This window comes from Chelonoidis abingdonii, chromosome 25 (assembly GCF_003597395.2).
Source record: "Chelonoidis abingdonii isolate Lonesome George chromosome 25, CheloAbing_2.0, whole genome shotgun sequence".
Lineage (NCBI taxonomy): Eukaryota > Metazoa > Chordata > Testudines > Testudinidae > Chelonoidis > Chelonoidis abingdonii.
The window spans coordinates 20,219,046-20,237,724 of record NC_133793.1 but is presented as its reverse complement, the minus strand read 5'-3'; the positions used below and the strand labels follow the sequence as shown (position 1 = coordinate 20,237,724).

General features: G+C 47.7%; 1 protein-coding gene across 3 annotated transcripts in view; it reads left to right on the top strand.

Annotated features, from left to right (window-relative positions):
- LUZP1 (leucine zipper protein 1) overlaps positions 1–18,285 on the top strand; it is an 81,690-nt gene extending 63,405 nt beyond the window's left edge. The window contains exons 3-5 of one of the 3 annotated variants that reach the window (XR_004374052.2): positions 11,429–11,596; positions 13,445–13,570; positions 13,668–13,753. Coding sequence is in view for 2 of the 3 variants with exons in the window: in XM_032782912.2 (XP_032638803.1) it covers positions 11,429–11,596; positions 13,668–13,751 (252 nt within the window). In the remaining variant the exon portion in view is untranslated. Of the gene's footprint in view, positions 1–11,428; positions 11,597–13,444 lie in introns of all 3 variants that reach the window. The other 2 variants (XM_032782912.2, XM_032782914.2) reach the window with 2 other exon arrangements.
- The last annotated feature ends 394 nt before the right edge of the window (positions 18,286–18,679 follow it).

The following is an 18,679-nucleotide window of genomic DNA, read 5'->3' as shown; positions in this document are numbered from 1 at the left end:
CTCTGGGGCCTCCTTACACACAGTTTTCCATGGACAAGATAATGATCCAGCCACACTCAAAGTTCTTATCCAACGTGGTCTCTCAGTTGCATTTGAACTAAGCGGTGCATTTTCCCCTAAGCCATATTTCTCCCCAGAGGAGCAATGCCTCCAAATGTTAGACACTGAATAGGACTGACCTGTTCTGTGCCTCATCTTGCCTGTTCATATCCTATGTGGACTGCATGAAGGGACAAGGTCTGCACAGGCTATCTCAAGATGGATAATGTCTTGTATTTAAGACTGCATATGAGATCATGCCAGCTATGATTCCACAGCAGATACAGGCTCATTCCACGAGAGCACAGGCAACATTGGTGGTGTTCCTCAGAGATATTTCCATATTGGACATTTGCATGTGGCCATCCATCCATACATTTACGGACCATTACATGATCACTGCATGTTCCAGAATATGCATCCGACAAAGTGGGTATTCACCCACGAAAGCTCATGCTCCAATACATTTGTTAGTCTGTAACGTGCCACAGAACTCTTTGCCGCTGTTCCAGAATAGACGCTAATGGTGGAAGAACAGTCCTGTGATCCTTATTCAGATAGACTCCGAGCCCCGCCTCTGGTCGGGAATACTGTTTGTAAGTCACCTACTAGGCATACACATCTGCATCTACTCAAAGAAGAAACGGTTACTTACTGTAACTGTGGTTCTTTGAGAGATGATGGAGACATGTATTCCACAACCTGCCCTCCATCCCCTCTGCATTAGAGTCTCCCCTAGAAATTTGGTGCAAAGGAACTGAGGGAGGTCGGGGCAGCATTGCCTCATATACGGGTTATAGACACAGGCGCAAACACTGCCCCTCTATGGGTACTGCTAGGCCTGTCCAGTGCGCGCACACTCACTTGGAATACACATCTGCATCACATCTCGAAGAACCACAGTTACAGTAACTGTTTTGTCAAGGTATTTAGGTACCTAAATGAATGTGAGATAGCACTGAGTTCTCCGTTGCTCAACTGTTATTTAATAGTCTAGGTAAGAAGGAAGGAAGATGTTCTAGCTCAAGGGTTCTCAAAGCCAATCTGCCACTTACTCAGGGAAAGCCCCTGGTAAGTTGGGCCGGTTGGTTTACCCGCCGCATCCGCAGGATCGACCTATCACCGCTCCAGGCCAATGGGGGCTGCGGGAAGGGCGGCCAGCACGTCTCTCATCTCGCATCGCTTCCCACAGCCCCCATTGGCCTGAAGTGGTGAACCGCAGCCAGTGGGAGCTGCAGACACGGCACGTAAACAAATTGGCCCAGGCTGTCAGGGGCTTTCCCTGAACAAGCAGTGGACCGGCTTTGAGACCCCCTGTTCTAGCTGGTATTTTAAATAAGATAGAGGGTGCCTGAGGGATCTTGGAGGGCTGGAGTTGTAGAAGAGAGAGTTTTTTTTTATTGAAATGAGATTGTGTGCAGGGAGAGGCTGCGGGAGGACAGACCAGAGATAAATAAAGAATATGTGGTGGCATGGAATACAGGATTTTTTGGTCATGTACTTAGCACCTTGAATCAACTTTCCAGACCTTGGAGGGATAGAAAAGGTCTGTACTGCCTAACCTTAAAGATCATGAGTCAACCAAGTTGTATGATTTTGGAGATCGAAGTGTGAGCCTTTCCCTGCAACTGTAAAGGCTAGCAACATTTGTTTAGATGAAGGCTGAGCTTCTCACACAATAACATGACTCCAGGAGCTTGGTCTTTGAGAAAAACAACAAATAGTTAGATTTGCAATAAAATTGTAAAAGCTGGCACCACTGAAAATTATACATTTGAGAAATCTCAAAAAAATCCCCTAAAGGATCTGGGTCTATATCTGGGGAGTCTCCTAGGGCTACTGTATTCCATGGGAAGACCTTTCTAAGTGACATATAACACCAGTCTTTACTTTGGCAGGGGGTGAGATATCAGGACCGTGCTATTACCAATTTTGGGAGTTCATATATCATGATACAGCTCCCTACCCCCCAAATCACACATTTGTCTGTCAAATAATAATTTTAAAAAATCATTGGTGTTGTCTGGTTTTTGTGCTAAGCTGGTGTGTGTGTGTGTGTGTGTGTGTGTGTGTGTGTGATGATGCAAATTCAACACACACACAAACTAGGGGCACCTACCCACTTCTGGCTGATGGGAGGGACACACTTCCCAGGCCCTTCTTGTGCTTCCCCCCGGAGGCTTACCCCTGCTCTCCTATCTCCCCTGTTCTGTCCCCTGTTTCGTCTGCACAGAGCCCAGCTGCAGCAATTGCTGCAGCAAGGGCAGCTGACTGAGCAGGGCTTGGGAATGGAGGGCCAATGTACCTGCCTTCTCTCTGTCTCCCTCCTGCCCCCCAGCATTGTTCTACCCTCTCAGTGCAGCATGGTGGGAGGTTAAACAGGGCTGAAGCTGCTGCCACTCCCTGGGCTAGGGCCCTGCTCTGCACGCAGACAGAAGAAAGCTTGAGGCTTTCCAGCATGCTGAGGCCAGATGTGAGACCTAATGTATGACAAAGACTCTGACTAGGGGACACTGAAATCATTCATGTAAGGAGGCTAAACTTTGACGGGACGTGCCCCTCAGTGCCATTCTGTGACCTCAGCCTCGGGACTCTTTACTTTTGATAGAAAGAGGGTTCAGTACTAAAATGAGTGGGCAGGAAATCTGTGAGGAGCAGGCAGCTTTAGAGCTTCAGCGTCATCATCAGCTGTTGGAAGCTCTGTCCTGTAGGACCCAGGAAACCTGGCGGTGGCATATCAAGTGCTGGCCAGTTGAAACTGTCAGCCAAAGCCAGCAGCTCAGGCTATGGGACGTTCCCTCTGGTGGTCACAGGCAGAAATGCACCTGCACAAAGCAGTCAGAAATTCTTGAGCTACTCAAGAAAGAGATCACAAGTGGATGTAACAAACTGTGAACGTTGTCAACATTACATGTCCAGCCCCTCAGACGCTCTGGGAGATTCCACACTTCAGAGGAAAGAAGCAGGAGTTTCTTTGGTGGGTTCTTTTAAAAACTGTTTGAAGCTGGCCAGACTTTTGGAATGTTAGACTGTTTCCTGTGAAGATGGACTAGCAGGCAGAGAGCAGGCCCACAAGTCAAAGGTGCAAGATACTTGTAGTTTATCCAGTGGATCTGCTATTACTTACAGTGGTAGCACTGGCTCCTCCAGGGAGCTGAGCTGTACATTAAAGCAGCAGTGGTATGAGAATTAAATTCCCATCCTCTCCCTCATGCTAAACAATTTCAGACTTTCTCCTTCCAGGCAGAAATTTTATGTCTTTGGCCTCTGCCTGAAGGTAAACTATTGATTTAAAAAAAAAAAAAAAAAAAAAGGTTTGAGCACAATCTGTTTAGCCATTTTTGGGCAAATGGAGAGTGAGTCACTTACTCGGCATACATATCTGCATCTACTCAAAGTAGAAGAAATGGTTACTTACTGTAAATGTGCTTCTTTGAGATGTAATGCAGACATGTATTCCATGTCCTGCCCCCTATCCCCTCTGCATTAGCATCTTCCCCTAGACCAGTGGTTCTCAAACTGTGGGTCAGGATCCCAAAGTGGGTTGTGACTCCATTTTAATAGGGCCACCGGGACTGGCTTAAACTTGCTGGGGCCAAAGCCCTGAGCCCCACTGCCCAAGGCCAAAGCTGAAGCCCAACGGCCCCCTGCCTGGGGCTTCGCCCCTTGGGTTTCGGCTTTGCACCTTCCCCAACCTGGGGTGCTGGGCTCCGGCTTTGGCTTAACGCCTCACCCCGCCCCACCCCCTGGGGCAGCAGGGCTTAGGTGAGCTCAGTCCCCGCTCCTGGGGTCATGTAGTAATTTTTGTTGTCAGAAGGGGCTTGCAGTGCAATGAGGTTTGCGAAATCCTGCCCTAGACATTCGGTGCAAAGAGACTGAGGGGGTCGGGGCAGCGCTGCCTCATATAGCCAAGGAAAGAGTTATAGACACAAGACGTGAACACCACCCCTGTAAACGTCTGTATCACATCTCAAAGAACCACAGTTACAGTAACTGTTTCATTTAGGTACCTAAATACCTTGACAATCTGGCCCTGAGATAGTATGGTTAGCACTGAGTTCTCTGTTGCTAAGAATCTAGGTAAGAAGGAAGATGTTCTAGCTGGTATTTTAAATGGGATGGAGGGATTTTGGAATGCTGGAGATCTAGAAGAGAAAGTTTTTTCATTGAATTGAGATTGTGTGCAGAGAGGCTTCGAGAGGAGAGACAGATAAATAAAGAATACATGATGGCATGGAATACAGGATTTTTTGGCTTCAGTTTGGAATAAGCACATCTTACATGCATGGCAGAGCTATGAATGTGTTAGCAGTGCAGCCCAAATGAAACTTTTACCCAACATCACACGTTTGAGTGATCATATACTTAACACCTTGAGTCCAGCTTTCCAGACCTTGGAGGGATAGAAAAGGTCTGTAGAGCCTAACCTCAAAGATCATGAGTCGGATCTCAAAAGTCATGTGGTTGGGTTAAGTGTGAGCCTTTCCCAGCAACTGTGAAGGCTAGCAAAATTTTTTTTTTTTAAATGAAAGCTGAGCTTTCAAAACTAGCTTATAAACCTAAGGTGCCCTTTCTCAAGAGGTGACATGTATCTGCAGTGGCTCAGGTGTGAATACTAACCTCTGGCCTTGAAATAGCCCTCAGGAGCAAGGCACAACTTAAACCTACAAGGCGTTGGCTTTGAATTGATTAAGCTGTAATTATTTGGAAGGCACAGGACCTTTGTCTGTTAAGCTTGTAAGGTGTCTAATTAAGGAGCCTTGCCTAGCCTTGGCTTCCTCTCATTTGCAAAATGACCCTCTCTCCCTTCTCCCTTGCTTTCATAGATTCCAAGGCCAGAAGGGACCATTGGGATCATCTATTCTGGCCAACTGTGCAGCACAGGCAAGAGACCTGCCCCCAAATAATTCCTAGAGCAGATCTTTCCCCTGCCCCACCCCCACCTCACTAAAGAAACAGTATTACAGTGAAACCTTTCTGAACCTCTTGAGAAGAGCAATGAACCCTCCATTGGAGGCAATCAGTTGTAAGAGCCATAGGTCATTAGAAGCAGGTTCCTGAGAGAGAAAATACATCACAGAGAGATGTACTTAAGTTCTTTGGAAGACTCTTAATGCAAAATGCATAAAAATACAACTTACAAACACATTCAAGTCGTTTACAGCCCTCTCTGTAGCAGAAGAAACCAACTTAAGAATACATCCAGCATTTAAAAAGAGCTAGTGCAACTGTTAATTTCTTCCATCACATTTCTGAGCATGGAGTCACTTTAGGATGCAAACCTGTTCTCATTCCTGAGAGCAGTTTTAGTCATATCATACCCACACACACACTTCCCATGGGAGGCAGGGGGTAGGACTGGCAACCAGTAGGTATGACAGAGCGAAAAGATGGGAGGCAAGATCCTGGGCACACACCAGCAAGCTCACAGTCCTAAGGGATTAGTTCCCTAAGAGTGAACACTATGTGGAGAGACGCTAAGAGCACATTGAAGGGCAAAGTTCAAACCTCCAAATCCTAGAATGAGCCTGGTGTCTAGTTCAGAGCCAATGTTTGGTGGTGGGATGGCCTTCCAAGGAGCAAAAAACCAAAGCAATGGGGGAGAATAAAATCTGCCTGAGTAAGTACAGATGTGAATGAGGTGGAGGTTCTCAAATGTGCCTAAGGGATTTAGGGCCTCAAGTCCCATTAAAGGTCAAGGACAGTCAATGGGGCTAGTGCTCCATCATCCATTTGGCACTTCTGAAAATCTTCCTGAGCTCAGTAGGCTAGAAGAGCATCCAAAAGAAGTGGAAATCCTACTCAAACACCAGAATTAGACTGGGACGAAACTATGTTGCTTTCATCCTTGTATAACGGGGCCAGATTTTTAAAGGTATTTAGGCATCTAACAATGCAGATAGGTGCCTAGCAGGATCCTAGGTACCCAACTCTCATTGATTTCAGTAGATTTCAAACTTGATTTCAGTGGGAGTTGGGCACCCTGACCTTTTGGAAAATCCTACTAGGCACCTGTCTACATCTTTAGGTGCATAAATACCTTTGACAATTTGCCTCTTAAGTTCTTTATAAACAGCAGTGGAATTTTGTTGGCGTTTTAGAGACAGTCCACTATGTCAGTGTGGGGAGCCACAAACCATGATATGTAGAGGACTGCAAAATGACTCGACTCTCTGGAAGTCTTCGTGCCTCGAATATCGCTAATAAGAATGCTATGGCTTGGCTTGATCGGATTGCATACACCAACAAATAAATATTGTAAACAGAATTTATCTTCCCAACACCTCAGGTGAGGTGGGATTCCTAGCAGGGATGTTTTTAAATCTACAGGATACCAGTGTATTAAAAGAATTGGCCAAGAAGTTTTCTGAATCATTAATGTTGATTTTTAACAAGTCTTGGAACACTAGGGAAGTTCCAAAGGTCTGGAACAATGCTACTATTGTACCAGTTTTTTAAAAGGGTAAACAGGATGGTCTAGGAACTATAGGTGGATTATCCTGACATTGATTCCTAGCAAAATAATGAAAAAATAATGGAAAGGCTGATACAGGAGCAGGTATAATAATTCAATTGATAGCAGGATACCAAGGGAGGAAAAATATCTTTTGAAGTTATTTGTCTTGTTAGGCTGACTTCATGCTTGATAAGGCAACTTACATCTTTTCATGTATTTGTACCTGCTCCTGTATTTTCCACTCCATGCATCTGATGAAGTAGGTTCTAGCCCACGAAAGCTTATGCCCAAATAAATTTGTTAGTCTCTAAGGTGCCACAAGGACTCCTCATTGTTTTAGCTGATACAGACTAACATGGCTACCACTCTGAAACCTGTTAATATAATATACTCCTGTAGACTACTGGAAGGCATTTGACTTAGTCTTGTATGACAGGCTGATTAAAAAAGATTAGTACTATATAAAATCAACATAGTCTATGTTAAATAGCTTTAAAAGGTAATTGTAAATGTCATTCAAGGAGGGTGTTTCTAGTGGTGTCCCACGGGGTTCTGTTCTTTATCTTAATGATCTGGAAGAAAATATAAAATCATTGCTGGTAAAGTTTGCAGATAAGATAAAAAATTGGAGCAGTAAATAATGATGGGGACAACTGAAGTGGATTGCTTGGTAAATTGGGCTAATTTAAACAACATCAGTTTTAATACAGCCAAATACAAAGTCATATGTCTAGAAAGAACGAATATAAATCAGCCTTCCAGGATAGGGGACTGTACTCTGGAAAGCAGTGACTCTGAAAAGGACCTAAAGGTTATGGTAGTTAACCAACTGCACTTGAGTTCCCAGTGTGAAGCTATAAGGGGTCCCTGGATGTACAAACGGGAATAGCAAGTACAGTAGGGAGGTGGTATTACCTCTGTGTAAGACCTTAGTGAAACCATCACTAGATACTGTCTAGTTCTGATGTCTGTATTTCAGAAAGCAAGTTGTCAATGATGGCTGGTCTTCAACAGAGGTCTCCCCCATCCTCACTGAATGCCCTAACTGCTGGGCTAAGAGTCAGTCACTCTTTTTCTGGCCCAGTGACTAATTATTTATGCAAAGTGGAACAGCATCAACAGGCAAGACTAGAAGAGACATACTTCATGCTAATCCCCAGCCCAGTGGCTAGGGCAGCCTGAAGGCAGATGGGAGTTCAAATCCCTGCTCCACAGCAAGCAGAGAGGGATTTGAACCTAGGTCTCCACTCCAGAGTCAGTAGGTGGGCTGAAGGCTATAAGGGGGAGGCAGCACCAACAGCTGCATTTCCAGGATCAGCATCAGGGCTCTCAGCTTGCCTGCCAAAGTCAGGCCCCTAAGGCAAGATAGATGGGTGTTTTGCCAGCCAGGGTGGAAAAACCCAGCCAAGTGATATCACACACTCCAACTCCATGGCGTTGAGTTGGTGCCCCTAGAAATTGGCACCTGCCTGTCCAGCTGGCCCTGTCGGCATAGGAAAGCTGAAATTGAGGCTGCTGCCAGGACTTGTGTGAGAGAGGTACTTAGGTGTTAGGACTGAGGTGACTGTGGCAGATTTTAGGCACCTCAGTGACTTTGCAGGTGGAAATTTAGGTGTCCACCAGGTTAAGTGGCAGCTGAGTGGGGGTTCTGAGGATCTAAATGTTGGATGCAGGCATCTGAAGTGTCTGTTAGGGGCCTGAATTCCTTTGTGGATCTAACCCTTTCTGTTCAAAGTTTCTCCTGTGGGAATTGTGCTGGGGAACTAAAGGGGGGTGTCCACTGTCTTCTTTAATCTTCACATTAGCCATGGATAAGGCTACATTTTAGTTACAGGTATTTTTAGTAAAAGTCATGGACAGGTCACGGGCAGTAAACAAAAATTCACGACCCAAGACCTGTCCATGACTTTTACTAAAAATAGCCGTGACTAAACCTTGGGGTGGGGGGGCCACGGGTGCTGTGGGGAGGCAGCCTGGGGGTGCCATGGCCCCAGTCCCTGCAGATGCTGGGAGTGAGGCAGCTGGCACTGCATGGCCCGGGACCTCCACGGCTCCCCAGAAGAGGAACCATCCCTCAGCTCCTAGGTGGAGATGTGACCAGGCAGGTCTGCGTATTGCCTCCACTCCAAGCACTGGCTTTGCAGCTCCCAAAGGCAGCACGCAGGGCCCCCTGGCCATGCCTCCACCTAGTAGCCAAGGGATGTTGTCGCTTCCGGGGAGACCTCCTCCCCCCCGAGGTATGCGCTCCCAGAGCCCCCACCCCTTCCTGTGTCCCAACCCCCAGCCCTGAGCCCCTCATCCAAACTCCTGTTGCTGCTGGGGCAGGGAGGGCCTAAGGCTGCCCCCACAGCAGCTGGTGCAGCTGGCCCAGGGGCTGCCTGAGCTGCTCAGGCAGCCCCCGGGCCAGACACTGCAGATGTCACAGAGGTCCCAGAATATCATGGAATCTGTTACCTCTGTGACAAACTTAGCCGTGGAGCCTATTGCACAGTGAATTTATCACAGGAATAGAACTTGTAAGAACATAGCTGTAATCACCAAGGATGTGATATTATTTGTGTCTAACCCAAACAGCTAAAGAAATCCATGACTTTAGGAAAATGAGTGGCTTTAAAGTAAAATATTCTAAATTTGAAGTGCTGTCTCTGAATTTGCCAGTCTCTGAGAAGTCACCCTTTCAGAAAACATTTGATACAAATACCTGGGAATCAGATCTCAAAGTGCCTAGAAGAGCGCCATGATTTCAATATCAGACCACTACCTCAGGAAATGAGAAAAGATTTGGAGTGCTGGGGGAAGTATGCATTTTCTTGTTTAGGGATACTAGCCGCACTCAAAATGAGTATTTTTTCAAAGGACATTCTTCTTGTTCCAGAATCTTTCTGTAATCATCCCAGATAAAACTCTAGCAAGAATACACAGAGTGGTGTGTTCATAGATTCCCAGGCCAGCAGGGATCATTTTGATCATCTTCTGTGATCATCCTGTGTACACAGGGCAGAGAAGCTGCCCCAGCTTTTACAAAAACAGCCAGTCTTGATTTAAAGATGGTCAGTGATGCACACTCCACCACAACACGGGGTAAATTGTTACAAATGTACACCTTATTTCCAGACTGAACTTCTCTTGCTTCAACTTCCAGCCATTTCTCTGCTAAATATGCGGGGCTAATCTGTTGTCTACTGAATTAAACCAAACTCTTCAGAGTTAGTATATAATAATTTTTCTTTAAAACAAACTAAATGCGTAAAGTTATGTTTATGTGACTTGAATGTTGCACAATTGCAACCACAAAGTCCAGAAATGGAAAAGTTGTTCCAGTAGCAACATGTAACCAGATGCATTGCACAGGTGGAGTATATTTTAATTCTGCTTTGTTTGTTTAAGAGGTAGTTTAGACTCCCATCTTCAAAGACAGCTGCTAATTTTAGAGTATCCAGTTTTTGGCTACCTGGTTGAAATCAATAGGAGCTGTAGATGTTCTTCATCTCTGAAAATCAAATATTAGGGCCCAGATCCTCAAAAGTGCTTAGAGGCCTATCTGCCTCTGCAGGTACCTGAGCACACCATTGAGGTGCCACTGGCATTTTGAAAGCCATGACTCAGCTGACCCCTAAGTGCCCTGGGTGCCTAAGTTTCCACTGGTCACACCGAAGTACTAACTCTGCCCCACAGCTACTGAGCTGCTCTGAACCCTCGCTGAAGCCCCATAGCCCCCGAAGCAGGATTCTCAAACTAGGCAGGGGAATTCCTGGCTTGCTAGTGGGGCCTAATCCAGTCAGCATTCTCTGAGCAGGTCTAAGTCCTGATACCAGTCAGACCGACAGCAGGAGGGCTGGAGGCAGGCCACTAATAGGCAGCAGAGAGCTTGCAGAAGAGAGCACCAGGACCAATGGAAAATGTAGAGCAAGCATGAGAAAGGTATCAAGCATGAGCAAGAAACAGAGAGAGAGAAACGGTTACAGATGCTCGGACATGGGCTAGCTAAGCAGCTGAACTGGCTTAGAGCCCTGATCCTCAAAGGTATTTAGACACCTAACTCCTGTGGGAATTAGGTGCCTAAATACCTTTGAAACTCTGGGCCTAGATCCCTAACTGCAGGAGAGCATTCGTAGCTGAGGATCCTCAGTAGAGGGAGATGCTAGGCAATCCAGGTCAGCCACTTAGGCATCTATACCCCATTCTTCTCTCTACCCCTCTCCTCAACCTTTTGCTCCTGGCTGGCTTAGGCAGCTCCCTGCTCAGCTACCTGGCTTCTAAGAACCCCTTCTTTAGACACCTACCTTATGGCGGGTCTGGGCACCTAGCGTGGGCTGAAATGCAACAGGGTGGCAGAGCACCTAGGGGTTACACACTGCAACCCTGATCAGAGCAATGCTGAGGTATCTCTAAGGATCTGGGCCTATGTGTCTAACGCTGGGTGCCCAAAAAGGGAAGCCCCTCACTCAGGGCCCACTTCGAAAAATGTTGGCTTCAGAACGCCGCTGTTTATAAATATTAATTGAAAATGAACCAGTTTGCCCTGAAGCCAAGTTAATGGTGCTGTTGCAGTTCTAATTTCTATATTTCTTGCCTGATTAAACTGTTTTTTTGACTTTGGAACCTTGTCATTGCATCAGTTATTCTGCACTCTGGGTTTGCTGTGGGAATACATGGGCAGCAGGTCGTTTGCTGATGATGCAAAGTTATTTTCATCTGTAAATCTGACACAGGACTGTGAGGTTCCCCAGAAGGCCTTATGCCCTCTGTGAGACTGGACAGCACAATGAATGGTGAAACTCACCATGAGCAAGTGGGCACATTAGCTAAATTAGCCATGACTTCTCCACTGCTGCACACCTGCAGGACTCTTGGAGGCAGCTAAAGTTCTGGGTAGTCTCTGATATATTGAACAGCACAAGATTTCCAACCTTTTTGCTCCTGTTATTACAGGAGGAAAGCAAAGATTTTGTTCCCACTTCCAGAAGAAAACAGTATGGCTCTTCTGAGCAGCTGTCCCAGTCTGAGACTTCAAAGAAAAGGCCAACCTCCCAGGTGGAGCTGCAGCAGCGCCCTGGAACCAGCCCCCATGCACAGCTGGGCTGCAAGACAGAGGACCAGGTAGGTCAATCTAAGTGCTATTCTAAAGAGAACTAAACTGGTCATAAGGCATAAGGCTTTTGCTTCAGAGATTTGAAAGCTCACTGACTTTTACCCTACAGCCAGGTCAGCCCTGGGGCCACTGCTTCTGCAGGGTCGAGGGTCCATTCCTGTCCATGTACTTGGGGTAGGCGGATCCTTCCAACCTCTTTTCACACGGTGGACAGGGTCACAGGGGTATAGATAAGTGGATGGAGGGTCAGGTGGCTATTTTCGCTCCCTGTGTGATTAGGGGTGAAGAACAGTGCTGGAGCTGCCCAGAACTCTTTCTGTTCCATGTTCATTGAGAAGCAAACCCAACAGATTGCAAGTCAGTCGGGATGACATCCTATTTTGCCTCACTCTGAACTTTCCTTTGGGTATAAGCTTGTGTGCAGGGTTTCTTCCCATTGATTTTTATTTGTCAGTATTTGGAGCAGTGGGTGGTGAGGAAATCGTCTCTCACAAGCACCACTTCCTTTCCCATACAGAGAACTCAGAGGGGATTTGCATGAGCCTACACTGCACTTTAACACTCATGGCTGGTCCATGGCAGCTGACTTGGCTTTGCAGGCCTTGACCTGCAGGCCTGTAAAAATTGTAGGCTTGGGTTTGGGCTGGATCCTGAGCTTTGGGACCCTCCTCCTCATAGGGTCCCAAAGCCTGGAAGTCAGCCTGAGCCCAAATGCCTACATAGTGATTAAACAGCCCTGTTGCCTGAGCTCCCCAATCCTAGGTCAGCTGACATGGGCTTGAGCACATGCATGGCCAAGCCTGAGAAACACTGCCTGGGAATTCGTAAAGATACGAATTTTTTGACAGTTGGCTGCTGTTCCTTCAGAGCATGTCTGCACTGGCACTTAGAGATGCATGGCATCTGTCCTGAGTATGCTTTTTTCGATGGATGCTGTTAGCAAAGTAAACACTATGTAACTTAATGTGACTGTTGTGAAAAGCGACTGTCCAATGCCATCATGGGGCTCCGTATGCATTGTGTCTCCATGACTTGAGATCAGATTTGTCTAATTTGGAAATAAGAAGACATGTTTTACAACTGTCAATGCCACCAACTCCCCTTTGGATCTGAGAGTCAAGCTGAGTTCTTTCCATTCCCTGCATCATCACCAATGGTAGTTGTTCTGCAGCCAGAGTATTCCCACAGGGCCACCTTAAGGCTAATGACATTGCACGGGTGTCATTAGGATCATGATCTGCAGAAAATGGGGCTCCACAGATTTAGCTGAGGGCTTATTTTGGCCCTGCAGGGTCACCTATTACTGGTGATGATGCACAAGATGAACCCAATGTGATTCATAGATCACAGGCTGCCTTCTTGAGGTTGGCAGCCGGAAAACCCTGAACATTAGTGCCCAGGTTATATCCACTGGGAAACAGGCCAGGTCCCTAAGGGAAAAATTCCATAAAACTGAGAAAATAGCAGCTACAAAACCGTGTGCTCCTTCTGTAGCTCAAGGAGGCTGATTTAACAATATGACTTGTCCCTGGACAAGGCCATAGTATCACTGGGAAGCCTAAGGATGAGATGGGGCATGTCAGAGCTGTTCCAGTGTAAATACAGAAAAGGGGGTAGGTTCCACTGGCCAGATCTGACCCTGTCTGCTCCCTCTGAGTTGCCCTATCTGGTGCATGAGGCTGTGGCATTTGCTCCTCCCAGGGGAAGGTAGGAGAGGAGGTAAAGGGAGAGGGTTTGGAGGGTGGTGGCTGTCCAAGAGAAGTTGTGATGTTTGTTCCTGTGGTGCATACTGCTGTTGGAGGGGAACAGATCTCTGAGCTGCTGAGTATGTGATGCTGTGGGGTTCTCTCTTCTAGGGCATTTACCGCTCCTCCCGGATGACCTCTAGGAGATGAACTTCTTTCCTTTCACCAAACGAACACTCCATTTCATGGGCCAAGAGCTAAGGATGTTACCAGCTGCATGGGTGTCATTCCTGCCTTGTAAATGCAACAAAGCCTTCAGCTAGCCTGGAATCTGTTTTCTAATGTGATTTGTGTGAGACAGAAGATTAACCAGCACATTTTCCTTCTCTGCCAGGAAGGTGGCTGCAGAGACTTCTCTCAGGGGAACCCCACTTCTCATCTCTGGGCTGAGACTGGATTTGTCTCCACAGGAATATAAGTCTGTATGGAAACTCTTCTGGGTCCATGGCTACTGCTTCTATATAGCCTGCTATGATACTTGCAGTACAAAAGAGAACCCTACATTAACCACTGTAATTTATAAAGAACACTAGAGCTACCCCAATGGCCACAATGCAACTGGCTCTCACAGATGCTGAGCACATCTGGATTTTCAAAAGGAACCAAGTCCTTCCACATCTGAAAGTTTTCAGTGTCATGATGAAAGTTTGCATTACTCTTAATCTGCCTCTGCTATTGTTCAGTCAAAACACCTTACACCAGGAAAGCACATGAGTTCCCAGATCTCTTCAACCACATGTAGGAGGAACGCATTCACCGCAGGTCACATCTGTGTACAGAGAACATTGCTTAGAGATCTTCTTCACCAGGACTCCTGCCACAGGCCTGGCATGCCTTGCCACCCCATTTCCCCTTGGCCAGAGACTTGATAATACAAGGCTGTTTTCTGAGCCAAGCATAACAGCAATGAGCGCTTCCCCCAGCTTGGACCTGGCTGCCTTTCAGCCAGAGCGCTGTGCTCTCACTGCCCCCCTCTCCCACCTTAGCTGCCATGCACAAAGGTTCATGAGTGGAGCTTTGCACCTTGCACTCGAAGGCAGAACCCTCCTCTCCAAGAGGGGCTTCTCTTCCTTCCCAAAAGGCATAAATGAGCATTGAGCTAAGCTGAGACTGATATGCTCAGGCCATTGTCCAGCCTTGCCAGGAGCCATCCTGTGCATCTCTCTTCTGGCCAGAGGCTGTTCTACCTTCTCCCTACTACCCCTCTGGACAGGGGCTTTTCCTTGCCCCTCCCTGTTCCCACTCTGGACAGGGGCTATTCCATGAACCTCCCATCATGCTTCAGGAGAGGGTGGTTGCCTGAATCTTCCTGTCTCCCCTCTGGCCATGCTGGGAACCATCCCATCCTGGCTAGGATCCAGGCACAATCAAAGACTATAGGCATGTGTTTCCAAGGTTAATATCCTCAGCAGAGAGAGATGGGGAGGGGGAGGGGACGGAAGCAGACTCCATTGCACTGGCTATTAGTGCTGCATGGCACCCAGCCCAGTCAGTGCCGTGATCTCGTAGTCTGTTTGCTCTCAGGGAAGGCAGTTTGCATGTGAACCACAGTTGAGTACAGAGCTCTCATGTTCCCATAGGCAACCTCATCCCTGTCCCATCTTCCCATCCTCAACTCACACAAACAGCTGCTCTTTTCCCCAGACCTCTCCTTTAGCCATCAGGAATGTCCGCCCCTCCCCATAGGAGATCACCAGTGGGCCCAGCCAATCCAGGGGCTGGGGTTAGGGAGGGAGGCTGGAGCAATAATAGGAGAAAAGAAGAGGAGCCTACTGAGCCCTTATCTTCTGCACCCACTTAGCCCCCATGCACTGTCACTGGGGCACTCTGCACTCTGGGCCAGGGAGGACGGAGTCCTTGTTGGGTCCTAAGAAACAACATTGCCTTCCCCTCATGCTTGCCACTGGGTCTCCCCAGCACCTGGAATCCATGGAGGAGCTCAGCCTGGGAGGCTGCTGGATAAGGCCCCACTCACTCAGAGCCCTGTACTTGGCCTGTCCAGTGCAATGTGGGGGGAGGATTCATTGCCTGACATTCATGCCCTCAGCCCCACTCCAGGAGAACTGAGCTTATTTTGTGGCTGCTTCCTGCCCATACTGCAACCTTGTACGGTAAGGACAGCAGAGCCAGGCATGCCCCAATGACAGGAGTGTCCTGAGCCTACGTTGTGGCCAAGAGAGGGGTGATCTGCTCCCAGAACAAACCACTTATTAGGTGACATCTCAGGGCTGGGGAGCAACCTATCACAGATACACCTTGTGTAGCACACCAATTCCCCTTGGGGCCCACTACTCCAGTCCCTCTGCTTTACGCCAGCTGCTGGGAAAAGGGAGTTCTGCAGACTCCTCAGCCTAAGCTTTGAGGCAGCTGCAGTAGGCTCTTTGCTCTCTGCTGGTAGGACACCCTTGCGTGTAACGGTTTCCTCCCCACCCTCTCACAGCCACCATGAACCTCCACTGAAAGGGAACGAGGCTGGAACTCGGTGTTTGCTGACAGTGTTAATGCTCCACTCAGTTGCCATGTTTGTCCCTTCCACAGGTGCTGGGGGGAGGGTTTAGCCTTCACTTGCCTTTTAAGCTGGGCACATCCTGTCCCACCACACCTGGAAGCAGCAGTGCTCTGAACACTCTGTACCATCACTGGACCCAAATTCCCAATGTACCCCACAGGAGGCAGCACTTTGTGAGCAGTAAGGAAGAAGTGCTCCCCAGGCCAGCTGCTGGACTGGCAGCAAAGGGTCATGGCTGGTTTTATTCTCTTGGGAAGTGTGATTGCACTTGTGTGTTAACTCCGATCTAAGCATAGTTACAGTCACAGTACAAGGTTTTCTTTGTATGCTGGTAATAGACCAATCCTTCCTCTTTACCTCTTCCCCTCTTACTTTCCCAAGGTTCATGGCTAAAATTTTCCACAGTGCTGAAGTCACTTCAAAGCCTAAATCCCACTGCTGTCACTGGACCTCGTGTCAGCAGTGAGTTGGGCCATGTCATCTGTGGTAAATGGCTCCCTGGGCACCAGCAGCATGTGAGCCCCTCCTACAAAGGCTTGTTCTGCTGCCATTTGTGCCTCTATCCCGGTCCATGCACTAGCTTGCTGCTGGCTGAGCCTGCCCCTCTGTGCAGGGTTAGGTAGCTCTCTGAGCCTTGCCACTCGTGCAGGGAACTAGCTGACCCATTCCCATGGCCACCAAGGGGTGTTAGCCTGCTGTAGCTGAGCCCAGCCTTGGTGAAGGTGTCTGTGCTGTGGCTGTTCCCCTGCTGGACAGCCCTTCTCAGTGCCCTCGAGGGTCACATACCCAGCATAGACTCTGTGGTTCCTTCCAAGCCTTTCCTCATTCAGGCACTGCCTCAGCTGAGTACAGTGCTGCAGTAGGCATTCATTTCGCTCCTTACTGGGGTAGCTTTGAGGTATCAGATGCTAGTCTTGTACTCACAAGTCCCTGCCTTGTCCTCTAGCCCTCACAGCCTCCCTCCCTAAGATGCTGTGCAGCAAAAAGTCATTTTGACCTTGATCCAATGAAACTCCTAAGTATGTGCATAACTTTCAGCCCAAGTACAGTCCCACTGACTTTAGAAAGAAAGCTACACACATGCATAGATAATTTGCTGGATCAGGGCCTCGGGCAAACCCAACCAGCAGAGTCTGCAGTGATCTCTGGCCTCGCCATTCCTCAAGCCACATCTTAATGCCCTCATGTCTCCTGAGGGGGGAGTGTGCTACATGCACCATCACTCCAGCTCCTTTCAGTCTGCACAGAACCTGGGCAGGAGGCCTCATGTTCTAATTAGGCAGAGTTCACACAGCTCCTCTGTATGCTCCTATTGAAGCCAGAGGGGGTGTTGCCACACATGTCACTGAGAGCAGGAATGGGGCCATGCTAACTTAGATGCAGTCATCCAAGCACTGGGCAGTGCCCTTCCTTAGTCTGCCTGCAAACAGGAACTCCCCATTTGGACAGCCATAAAACTCAAGCCCCACAATCAGCACAGGGGGGCAGCCCACCACTGAAATCCAGGTCAAATGCGCCCACTGCCCTTTGCCTCTGACGGCCTTGTCACCAGAGCCAAGGGCGAATGCAGTGAGCCTCACTGTTAACTGAATGGTGCCAGCTCCCATCAGAGGCTGTCCACACCTGGCATCAGCAGCCTTTCAGCAGTGGACTAGGAGCACTGGAGTGTCCAGTGCCACTTCTGCTCTCCACAGGAGGGTCCTGTGGAAGCCAGACACAGTGGATCGAGAGCTGTCTCCTTAACTGCAGGGTCCTGGGGCCCAGAGAGATGAGCAGATAAGAACTTGTCTTCATTTATCCTGGCCAGTAGTTTGAACTGTTCATTCACTACTTTAAGTCATATTATTTGGATCCCTGTTCTCGAACAGAAACAATCTCACTACCATTTCACTGGTTGTAAATAATGAATGTAAATGTCAGTAACTAGGTTGTGGGTTGTCTTCTTAATAAATCTGAGATTAACTCTGAGTGAGAAATCCTCATTGAAACCTAACGGGGACATATCCCCTAAACCTGAGTGCAATAGGAGCTGATTGTATTATTAAACTAATATTAATGATTTCAGGAAACATGACATTTTACTCAAATTGCACACTTTTGAGAACAGCTGTAAAATAGAGTAAATATTTGTAAATATTGTCAGCACTGGGGAAATGTTGTTTGTAATTGTAGCATATGAATATGGTGGGGTTTCCATGGACTTGATAATGCTGAAAATGTGAATCAGACATTCAGAGAATTCCAAAGTTGTAACTGTATTTGCTGCCTGTGGGAGTATGTAACGGTTGTTCTCGTCTCCCAAGAAACACTTGAAGAAAAATCCAACCCTTTATATGCACACCACACCTCCCAGCTAGAGAGGAGGTTTTGGAAAAACTAGTATTTACCATGGAGGTTTTCACACGGCCATGGATAGCCTCAGACCAGGCCTGCTTCAGGCACCTCTTGGACTAGGTGGTTCAAGAATAGGTCCCTTCAGCTTCCCTAATGTCTGGAAATGAAACTGCAGCCATACTTGGGGATGCATTGAGCAAGGTATGGCCCCTCCAGTGGCTCTGGAAATTCAGGAGTCTGAATACCTGATGTTCTTTGCTGTCTCTGTTCATCAGTGGTGGGAATTGTCAGATACCAGCTCATTAGACATGACGGGCAACAGGAGGGCTATGATGCTGAAGATGCTCAGAAAAGCAAGGAAAACACAAGGAATAGGCTGCAGGTGGCTCCCGTGGGTGTTTGGGGGGAAGGATTTACACAGAGTGAAGAAATAGTTACACTAGTGTGCACCTTTAATAGAATTAGCCACAGTCATCCCACCCATGTGCATAAAGACCATTTAC